The 10,778-nt window shown below is 64.5% G+C and overlaps 2 protein-coding genes across 2 annotated transcripts in view; both read right to left on the reverse strand.

Annotated features, from left to right (window-relative positions):
- LOC121163398 (coiled-coil domain-containing protein 130-like) overlaps positions 1-10,778 on the reverse strand; it is a 469,842-nt gene that overhangs the window by 152,193 nt on the left and 306,871 nt on the right. The gene's annotated exons all lie outside the window — the stretch shown is intronic.
- Positions 1,669-10,190, reverse strand: SLC35E1 (solute carrier family 35 member E1). Its single transcript, XM_040990868.1, has 6 exons — positions 9,794-10,190; positions 9,205-9,275; positions 7,548-7,685; positions 5,615-5,740; positions 3,186-3,431; positions 1,669-2,817 (listed from the first exon to the last, which is right to left on the reverse strand). The coding sequence occupies exons 1-6, from the start codon at positions 10,188-10,190 to the stop codon at positions 2,623-2,625; spliced, it is 1,173 nt and encodes a 390-aa protein (XP_040846802.1). The 3' UTR covers positions 1,669-2,622.

The raw sequence follows: 10,778 nt of genomic DNA on the forward strand, positions 1-10,778 counted from the left end.
GCGTTTACGGCGGGGCCGCTTCCGCCCGCCACTTACGGCCGTCGCCGGGGAGACGCCGGAAGCGAGCGCGCGGGGTCCGCCGGTCCGGCTGGGCCGCCGTGCAGGCGCGTCTAGGAGGTTCCGTCCGTTTCAGCGTTGGCACGTGGTGGGTTCGAGTCCGGCTGCTCCCCTTCGCAGCCGGCTCCCGCCGTGTGGCCTCGGAAGGCAGCGGAGAATGGACCGAGGAAGTGAGGGAGGCTTGGGATCCTGCGTCTGCGTCGGGGACCCAGAGGAAGCGCCTGGTCAGTCCTGACTGTTGGTATTGGGGGTAGAGGGGTGAACGGGCAGGTGGAAGACCCCGGTCTCCCTCTCTTCTCTGTGCCTTTCACATAGAAAAACTCAGGAAAGTCAAGTAAGATGGGAGGAGTTTGTCGTAATGAGGAGTGAGGGCAGGAGCCGGGACGCCCATCACAAGGCGCGTTGGCCCAAGAGGCTGCTTGCATGAGGGGCCATGTGGGAGGCTGGGGACCCTGCTGTCCACAAGCTGCTTGTGCACGTACTCGGCCTGAGCGGGTGCTGGCCAGCGCCTTTTCTGTGTAGCTGCCAGCCTTGGGTTTTGTTAAAAGAAAGTCTTGTTTGAAGAAGGTGGAGAGCTAGGGAGAAAGAGCTTCCTTTGGTGGGTGGCCAGCTGGGCTTCCCCCGTGGGTGGCCCAGGGCCTGTGGCTCATCACGCTGGTTCCCACTGCCTCTGGTCCACGGGGGCTGGGGAAAACAGCAGAGACAGACCAGCTGCCTGCAGCCACAAGGCTCTGGGCCTGTGTGGCCATTGGGGCCATCTGGAGAGCGACCCAGCAGATGCAAGCTCTCTGAAATTCTTACATAGTCTCAAAAAATAGGATGGTGCTCCCCTCCTTGGGCTGTGACCCCATTGCGACATTCCTCCAAGCTCCCACACCCGTGCAGACCCCCAGTAGGGTGGAAGACCCACACAGGGGCCCGCTGTGGTCACATGGTCATTTGGGTGCTTGGGGCAGCCCTGACTTGCAGGAGCCTGCTAGCCAAGGACCCCGGGAGCAGGGGCTGGTCTCCACCTGGACAGAGATTAGAAGGGGCGTCCGGTCAGGGCCTTGGCTAAGCTGGCCTCCTGTGTTGCTTTAAAGATGTGAGGGGCAGGGCTGCGTGCTTAACACTTCAATAGGGAGCTGAGTGGGAAGTGGATGAGCCAGAACCGGTGCCGGGACCTCATCCCTCTGCCCGCCCCCATTGTGCTTAATAAAGACCAGCTATGCGGAGTGAAGCAGTGGAACTGAAACTTGGTTCTGGAGGGACCAAAGGCCACACAACACGGCTGAGTGTCTTGCCCTGCACACACACACACACACACACACACACTTCAAATAAGTTATTTATTGGAAATGCGGAGTGACACTGCTTCCATCTGCTGGGTCACTCCCCAAAGAGCCATCGCCCCCAGGGCTGGTCCAGGTCATAGCCAGGAGCTCCAGCGGGGGCTGCGTACAGCACCCCAGCACCCCTCACGGGACAGAGCCCTGTGGGGAGGTGGGACCTACCAATGCCCTGGAAACCTTGATTTTTTTTAATTTTTGGTAAATGCCATGTGTGACCACACATCACTGCTCACCCAGGGAGCAGAAGGACCCAGTCTTTTGCCCCCTTGGTTACGCCCAGGTGGGGACGCCGGGCCCACCTGTCCGCGGCTGAGCCTCGCCTGCTTCTGCCGCACTGCCTCACAGAGTCTGCGACCTTAAGGTGCTTCAAACTGTGCCTCCCAAAGTGTGTGCGGGGTCATGCTGTGAGCCCACCTGCCCCTCTGCCAAGCCAAGAAGCGTCACGGTCATGGGAGGAGGGGGCAGCGTGGGCCAGGCCAGCCCCGTGCAGGCGATCGGAGCCCATGAGCCCATCCCGTTGGTCAGGCTGTAAGGGCAGTGCAGTCCGGCCAACTCCATCCTGCAGCCCACAGTCCAAGCTGGAGCAGAAGGGCAGGGGTGAGGACGCAGTCCCCGCGGTCACACACACGACGGACACAAAGACAGTGGAGGGTAACTGGGCCAGGCAGCAGTCAGCAGGCAGCCACGGGGCTGTGCAGGGACAGACGAGGGCCCGCTCCGGGACACCACTGCTTCAATACAAAATTCCAGCAATCCAAGACCAGGTCGGACAGCCCCAGCACCCAGGAGTGAGGCACAGGGCACGAGTCCTGGAGCAGGAAGCCCCTGGCCTCCTCCACGAGGGCCTGTCCTGTGGTCCTCACCGGGGGGCGTCAGTGAGTTAGGTCGTCACAGAATGCACACCGGTGGCCCCACAGCTTCCACAGAGTCCACGTGGCATGGTGCACTGACCCAGGCTCGGCCACTCCCATGTCTCCTGCCATGAGTGGGCTGTGGCCTCCAGACCCGGGGGGCTTGCCAGGGACCCAGCCACAGAACATTCCAGAAAAGTGCAAAGGCAAAGTCCTCTCAGAAGTGGCAGACCCCCTAAGGGTGCCAGAAGAGCGCCCTATGGCGGCCCACCAGGAACCAGCAAGCACAGCGCTGGGGGACCATGACCCTGTGAAAGACTCCAGGTGTGTCCTCGTGTCCCTGTGCCCGGTGGGGGTGTCCTCCGCTGGGGGTGGCCCACTGCTTAGACATCGAAGCGGTTCAAGGTATAGGAGCCAGGGTGACCAGTCCGGCTGTACTGCAGGTGCTCGCGGCCGTATGGATAGTCCCCAGGCGGCGGGAAGAGGAGGCCGTTGGGCTGCCGCTCCTTGCTGGCTGCGTCGGCCGCCGTGACCGGGAGCAGGTGCTTCCTGGCCTGCTGGTTGGCGTCATACTTGGTCTGCCGGGGGAAAGCGGCTGGGTCATGCTGGGGTGACCCAGCACATGCGTACACACGTATGTACGTGTACACACACACACACACACATCACATACACACACACACACCACATACACACACACGACCTCCAGGGACAAGGGCCAGGCAGCCTTCCTGGAGGAGGCCCAGCCCAGGAGCACCAGGGGGCTGCCACGGAAGGCGGCTGGGGCCCCGAGGGCGTGGACAGCAAGCCTGCAGTTGGCGGCAGGGCCAGAAGTGTGCTCCTGCCCACCCTGTTGTACAGGAAGACCCCCAGGGCCCCGAGGACGCAGGCGCAGTGTCTGTGGTCAGCCGGAAGCAAGGCCCCAGCCCCTCCCCACCCTGCCCACCTTGTTGTATAGGAAGACCCCCAGGATGGCCGTGAGCATGCCCAGGACGTTGGTGCTGGTGACCGGGTTGCGCAGCAGGATGAGGGACACGGAGATGACCAGGATGCGCTTCGTGGCGTTGGCCACCGAGTAGCTCAGCGGGCTCACCAGGTTGAGGATGCTGAAGGCGATGACGTTCTGGGCCAGGTTGCAGAAGCCGCTCACGGCCAGCAGCAGCAGCGTCCAGGGCCACGGCGCCACCGAGGCCTGCGAGGGTGGGCGGCGAGGGCGGGCTCAGCAGGGAGGACTTGGGCCCAGCTGCCTGCTGACTCGCCCTCCTGAAAGGGCCAGACTGAAGCCAGGAGTCTGGAGCTCCTTGTGCGTCTCCTGCAGCCCAGGCTGTGCAATGAGAAGTGGAGAAGCACGGCCTGGCCAGCCAAGGCCTGCCTGCTGGTCAGGGCACACCCTGCATGTCCGATGCCTCCGCTGTGCCTGCGAGAGGACTGCCTGACCTGCTCAGAGCCCGTGGGGTGGAGGGTACCCACAAGGCCCCAGCAGGGTCCCAGCTTTAGGAGCATCTTAGAGCAAGAATACAGCCAAAGGCAGGCAGATGGGCGGTCCCTGTCTGACCTCGCCAGGTCAGGGCAGCCAGGCGGACCAGGAGGCCCTGCTCATACCTGGTGAGCAACACCCTGCAGTCTGGGTGTACCTTCAGGGCAGCCCGCTGCTCTCTGCCCCCCAGGAGCCCTCCAGAAGGGGACCAATGAGGAAGGCTCTGGAGTGCCCACATCTGTCTGTCAGCAAACCAGGCCTTTTTAAGAAAATCTCAAATTTATTTATTTATCTTTAAAGATCTATTTGAAAGGCAGCATTACAGAGAGCAAGGGGGAAGAGGCAGAGAGAGACCTTTCGCCTGCTGGTCCCACTTCCCGGATGGCCGTAACAGCCAGGGCTGGGCCAGGGCCTCTGCTGGTCTCATCCCTGCCACGCAGGTGCACCAGCAGGGAGCCGGATGGCACGGGGAGCAGCCTGCCCCCATACGGGATGCTGGTGTTAAAAGCATGGCCCTCCCCAGGGCACCACAGCGCCGGCCCCCAGACACAGGCTAGTTGTGGGAACTGTCTTCTTACACACCACCTGCGGCCCTGCTGGCTCTGGGCTGGCTGTGCACCTGACCCTGGCTGGTAGGTGCTGGTTGCAGTGCTTTCTATGGCCCCTGGGGTTTCTCTGAGGACAAAGCCACAGATCGGCAGTGGCCATGCCACTCCCGCAGGTCCCTGGGTCACAGCCAGGGCAGGCTGGGCTGTGTGGGGTCCTAGGGAGACCAGCCTGCCCCGGGGAGGTGGTGGGGGTGGGCAATAGGCCAGCCAGCCTGAGGTCTGCCACCATTGCTGGCACCCAGGCTCAGGCTGCTGTGTGCGCAGATGTTGGGGACCACTTCAGGAGGTCACCTTCCAGACTCCTCCCTCTCATGGCCACATGGCTGTACTCCCTGGGACTCCCCAAGACCTATGTCCAACGGGGGATGTCCTATGAGCATACCCCCAGCCAGGGGACCCACAGGGAAGATGCAGACAGAGACCCCCAAGTCCGCAGAGTGCACAGGGCCTTCCTGTCCCTGGGCACAAGGGCAGGGCCACAGAAGGGGCCGTCTCTGTGGTGCAGTGGGTCAGCTGGCCACCTGTGACACTTGTATTCAGGTGCCGGCTCTAATCCCAGCTGCCCCACTTCCCATCCAGCTCTCTGCCTGTGGCCTGGGAAAGTAGTGGAAGACAGCTCAAAGCCTTGGGACCCTGCACCTGCATGGGAGACCCGGAAGAGGCTCCTGGCTCCTGGCTTTGGATCAGCTCAGCTCTGGCTGTTGCGGCCAGTTGGGGAGTGAACCAGTGGACAGAAGTTACTCCTTTTGCTCTGCTTCTCCACAGATGAAAATGAACACGAAACCATGTTGCACGTGAGAAGGGTGGGCACGTTGTTGGTTCCATCGCAGCAGCACTACAGGGGGTCCCAGGGCAGGAACATGGCTGCAGTACCCATGAGGTTAGGCCACAAGACACGGCTAGACCTGCTGCTCCAACACAGGGCAGGACAGAGAGGGGGCTAGCCCCTCCACTGGGTCACTCCCCAAAATGGCCCCAGCAGCTGCTGCTGGGCCAGGAGCCAGGAGCTCCACCCGGCTTTCCCACGTGGGTGCAGGACCCACGCACCTGGGCCTCCCTGAGTGGGAACTGGAATCAGAAGAGGTGGCACTGGAACTTTCCGAAGCCCCCAGCAGGTCCTGGGAAGGCGGGCGGCTCTCTGCAGCAGCGGGGGTCCCCTCACCTCCCACTGGCACCCTTTCTCCCTCGAGCCCTGGCAGCCCCACGCACGGGTTCCTTCCCTCTAGGGCCAGCGAGCACCCAGGGCTGGGTGGCCTGATGCAGGCGTGCCCTGGGCGCCGGGCAGCTCACCAGGTCGCTGTTGATCAGGAAGGCCGACAGGTCCACCAGCACCCACGTGGGGATCATGAAGAAGATGGCGTGGCAGCCTAGGATGCTGAGCAGGCGCAAGTGATGGATCCGCGAGTCTCGAAGCACCTGGGACGGGGGAGGCGCTCAGAGCGGTTCCCACCCACCCACACCCACCCACACCCCAGGCCCCGCCCCACTGGACACCCACAGCACCTGGGACAGGGGAGGCGCTCAGAGCCGTTCCCACCCACCCACACCCCAGGCCCCGCTGGACGCCCACAGCACCTGGGACAGGGGAGGCGCTCAGAGCGGTTCCCACCCACACCCACCCACCCCGGCCCGCCCACTGGCACCCACAGCACCTGGGACAGGGGAGGCGCTCAGAGCCGTTCCCACCCACACCCCAGGCCCCGCTGGACGCCCACAGCACCTGGGACGGGGAAGGCGCTCAGAGCCGTTCCCACCCACCCACCCACACCCTGCTGGGTGCCCACAGTGCAAGCCGGCCAGGCCGCTACCTTGCTTGCTAACTGCCTCGCAGGGCACGAAAGGTGCATGGGCAGCGAGCCGGGCCAGCCAGCTGTTACACGGTGATGTCACCTCGCCGCCCGCACCCCGCAAGACTCCAAAGTAGCTGATGGGAGGGAGAACCCTGGCCCCCTGGGCACCTCCTACCCAGGCACTACGCGTGGCACCCATGCCAGCGCACAGCGAGTACAGGACCAAGACCCGCCCACTGCCACTGTGGTCCAAGAGCCCCCTGGGACAACCCTGGACACAGGGCTCCCACAGTCCCAGCACCCCCTCCCCGGGGCAGCAGGTGCCTGGGGTCCCTGCCATTCACATGGCACACCTGGAAGCAGCTCCTGTCTGCAGCCCAGCTCTGCCCCAGAGGCTACTGCCACAGTCACAAAGTTCAGAGTCAGAAAAAAACCAACCAGCCCCCTCCGCTTGCTCACTCCAGCAGTGTATATCCATAACGCCATGGGGGGTCAGACTGCATCCACTGGTTCAAGGACACTGGGAACGTTCATGCAACAGTAGCTTTTAAATATATTGTTACACATACCTTGGGTAAACTGCGCAGGGCTTGGGCGATGGCTCACAGGCTAAATTCTCCCCAGGCAAGCATTGGCATCCTATAGAGGCGCCGGTCATATCCCACCCAGTTCCCTGCCTGTGGCCTGGGAAAGCAGTGCGGGTCGGCCCAAAGCCTTGGGACCCTGCACCAGCGTGGGAGACCCGGAAGAGGCTCCTGGCTCCTGGCTTCGGATCGGCTCAGCTCTGGCCATTGCAGCCACTTGGGGAGTGAATCAGCAGATAAACGGAGAGTGTTTCTCCCAGTTTCTACTTCTCTCTGTAAATCTGACATTCTGATAAAATAAATAAGTCTTAAAAAGAAATGTGCAAAGAGTGATTTTTCTCTGGGAAGATACGTATGTACATATTTTTAATATGAAAGGCAGAATTGCAGAGAACTACAGAGATCTTCCACTTGCCGGGTCACTCCCCGAGTGCCCACAGCAGCCAGGGCGGGGCCAGGCCCAAGCCAGGAGCCTAAAGCTCCATCTGGGTCTCCCTGTGAGCGGGACAATGGCTGGGGACGCAGAGACACAACTGGAACCAGCGGCCATCCCAGTGGTGGCTCCACCCGCTGTGCTACAAGCCCTGCTCAGCTATGTTGACCCTGGGTGGCCAGGGAGGTGTGGTCAGGGCCACGTCACCACGGCTCCTCGTAAACCCAGAGTGGGACATGAGGCAGGGGCTGGAGGATCTGCACACTTCATTCCAGGAAAAGATCTTCTTTAACGAGGAGACGGGGAGCGACGGCCAGGCGTGGCTGACGGCCGCTCTGACCCCCGCCTTCCCGTCCCCCCATCCCCGGGACCTTCCACTTGATGGTCCCTCTCCGTCCCCCCATCGAACTCAGTACCTTCTTGGAGAAGATGTTCTGCAGCGAGAAGCAGAGCGTGGCTGCCAGGGCGCTGACGAGCCCCCACACATCAAAGGACAGCTCGGTGACGGTGGCCAGCAGGACACCACTGATGATGGGTATGAGCGACAGGTAGACCTGTGTGGGCAGCGTGGGGACTGAGCTGGCCTCCCGGGGCGCCCCTGCCCCCCAGAAGCTGGGTGGGAACAGATGACCAGCCAACATGCAGTGACCGCTGCCTGGGACCCCCCAATCCACTCACCAGCACAGAGCTTGCGGGCTCAGCCAGCAGGTGCAGGGACCCTGTCCTGGGGTGCATGTCCCCAAGGAGCTACCCAACCCTTGCAGTCCAGCCCTCACACTGTCCCCAGATTCAGGGCACACAGCACTGCCGCTGCTGGCAGGCTCAGCTGCTGATAGGGCAAGGATACAGCAAACACCAGGACACGGTGTGGGGAAGGTGTGGGTCACACGGCCCGACAGGCAGGCCCCACCACGCAGCCTTAAGAAGGAGCTGCAGGCTGGGTGAACTGCAGCCCTTCCAGCAGCAGGCTGTCCCACCCACCTCACAGGGCAGGTCCCCAAGCAATGCCTCCTTCCCCTTGCCATCACTGCTCAGCTGACCACCTGCTGTGCCCAGGCTGGGTACCCCATCAGCTCAATGTGCTCACTTCCATGGCAACACTGACACCTGGGGGGCGGCTGCGCCCCCACACGCAGGTCAGGCTGAGCTACCAAAAACACCAACACCTCACAGCCTCGCAGGTGGCCCCGTTTCCAGCAGCTGGCCTGGGCTGCCACTGTTCCCAATTACAAAAAATCCTTCATCCGAGAAACCCAGCCACTTGGAGGGGGGAGGCAGGTGCTGCCATGGCCTATGGCGGCGGACCCCCACTTCTACTTAGAGACACAGGGCAGGGCTGGGCTGCTCCACTCCCAGCCCATGCTCAGACCCCACAGGCTAGCTGTCTGAACCCTGGAGAGTCCCTGGGACTTTTGCAAACAACCCTTCTCCTACCCCATCTCCTTCTCTATTGCAAACGCAGAGCTTGGCCGATGCACTTGTGGTACGAAGCTCGCGCGTTATGGGGTTGTGCCACCCAGGGAGGGTGGTGCTTCCCCTCTGTCCCCTCCCATGAGGCTGGCAGCTCGGAGGTGTCTGCTTGGGACACCCTGCCAACACGGTAGCGGTAAATGTCGTGGGAGGCCTTGCACACCCACTTCCTTGTGTGACAGGAAGCCAGCGTGGCTGACCACGTCACCACTTGGGCAGTAGTTGGGAAGTTGCCCCTGGGCCCCCTGCACCTGCCGGGTTACCCCAGGAGGCAGTGGGGGAGCCGCCCCTGGGCCCCCTGCACCTGCCGGGTTACCTCAGGAGGCAGTGGGGGAGCTGCCCCTGGGCCCCCTGCACCTGCCAGGTTACCCTAGGAGGCAGTGGGGGAGCTGCCCCTGGGCCCCCTGCACCTGCCAGGTTACCCCAGGATTACCCCAGGAGGCAGTGGGGGAGCCGCCCCTGGGCCCCCTGCACCTGCCGGGTTACCCCAGGAGGCAGTGGGGGAGCTGCCCCTGGGCCCCCTGCACCTGCCAGGTTACCCCAGGGTTACCCCAGGAGGCAGTGGGGGAGCCGCCCCTGGGCCCCCTGCACCTGCCGGGTTACCTTTGTGCTCTGTTTCTCCTTCAAGATCACCCGGGACAACAGGACCACCCAGATGGGCATGGTGGCCTTGACTGAGGGAAGACAGGGAGGGGAGTCAGGGGGTGCTCAGACCTCCTTCCACCCCACCCTGCCCAGTGTGGGTGCCTACGCCCCTCTGCCCACTACCCACACGGGGCGACCCCCCCCCCCGCAGGCACCCCCTCAGCCGTCTGCCCACTCCCCCCATCTCCATCCGCACCAGTCCCAACTTTGCACACTCCCAATGCGTCGCACCTCCGGCCCACTCCCCACGCGCCCTGGACCTCTGGGCGCCCTCTCTCCCCACGCGCCGCGGACCCCTGGGCGCACCCTCTCCCCACGCGCCCTGGACCCCTGGGCGCACCCTCTCCCCACGCGCCCTGGACCCCTGGGCACCCCTCACCCCACGCGCCCTGGGCCCTGGGCGCACCCTCTCCCCACGCGCCGTGGACCCCTGGGCGCACCCTCTCCCCACGCGCCCTGGACCCCTGGGCGCACCCTCTCCCCACGCGCCCTGGACCCCTGGGCACCCCTCACCCCACGCACCGCGGACCCTTGGACGTCCCCTCACCCGTATGCGCGTAAGACACCGGCACCTTCCAGATGCTGACGTGCGCCGACACGGACGCGAAGTACTTGCCGAAGGCGAGCGGCAGCACGTAGCGCGGGTAGAAGCGCGGAGGCAGCTGCGGACCGGCGGCGGGCGTCGGGCCCGAGACGGGCGGCGCGGGCGGCACCCGCCAGGCGCGCAGCAGCGGCGGCAGCCCCGCGCACAGCGCCAGGATGTGGCAGAGCGACACGGTCACCGGGAACGGGAAGGCGCTCAGGATCACCTTGTTGACCACGTTGCCGCCCGCGCTCAGCGCGTACCACAGCAGGCAGAGCGCCGCCACGCGCGCGCCCTCGCGCGCCCCGCCGCCCCCCGCGCCCGCCGGGCCCCCCGCGCCCGCCGCGCCCGCCGCCGCCATCCCGCCCGCGCGGCCGCCCCTGCCCGACGGCCCCGTGGCGTCACCCGGCTGCGCCGGCACCACGTCGCGCGGACGGGCCCCACCCCCTGGGGGTGTGCGCGCTTCCGGAAGGGGCAGGCCCGATCCCAGGAAGCGGAAGGCGCGGGCAGGCTGGGTCCAGGGCACGGTGTCCAGCAGTGAGAGTGCTCCCCGCACGGGGGCCAGGGCGTCCCTGTCCAGCAGTGAGGGTGCTCCCCGCACGGGGGCCAGGGAGTGTCTGTGCACGGGGGCCAGGGCGTCCCTGTCCAGCAGTGAGGGTGCTCTCTGCACGGGGGCCAGGGCGTCACTGTCGGGCAGTGAGGGTGCTCCCCGCACGGGGGCCAGGGCGTCACCGTCTAGCAGTGAGGGTGCCCCCTGCACGGGGGCCAGGGAGTGTCTGTGCAGTAGTGAGTGTGCCCCCTGCACGGGGGCCAAGGAGTGTCTGTGCAGCAGTGAGGGTGCCCCCTGCACGGGGGCCAGGGCGTCACTGTCCAGCAGTGAGGGTGCTCCCTGCACGGGGGCCAGGGAGTGTCTGTCCCATAATGAGGGTGCCCCCTGCATGGGGGCCAG

This window comes from Ochotona curzoniae, unplaced genomic scaffold (genome assembly GCF_017591425.1).
Source record: "Ochotona curzoniae isolate NIBS_2020 unplaced genomic scaffold, NIBS_Ocur_1.0 contig_605, whole genome shotgun sequence".
In the NCBI taxonomy this organism is placed as follows: domain Eukaryota; kingdom Metazoa; phylum Chordata; class Mammalia; order Lagomorpha; family Ochotonidae; genus Ochotona; species Ochotona curzoniae.

What these genes read in the sequence shown, in the direction of transcription:
- SLC35E1 (XM_040990868.1), bottom strand. Translation starts at nt 10,190, where the DNA reads ATGGCGGCGGCGGGCGCGGCGGGCGCGGGGGGCCCGGCGGGCGCGGGG. An exon ending in AGGAGAAACAGAGCACAAAG is followed by an intron (nt 7,686 to 9,204) that starts GTAACCCGGCAG and finishes CTGCCCACACAG; the next exon opens with GTCTACCTGTCGCTCATACC. An exon ending in TCCTGATCAACAGCGACCTG is followed by an intron (nt 3,432 to 5,614) that starts GTGAGCTGCCCG and finishes CCACCCTCGCAG; the next exon opens with GCCTCGGTGGCGCCGTGGCC.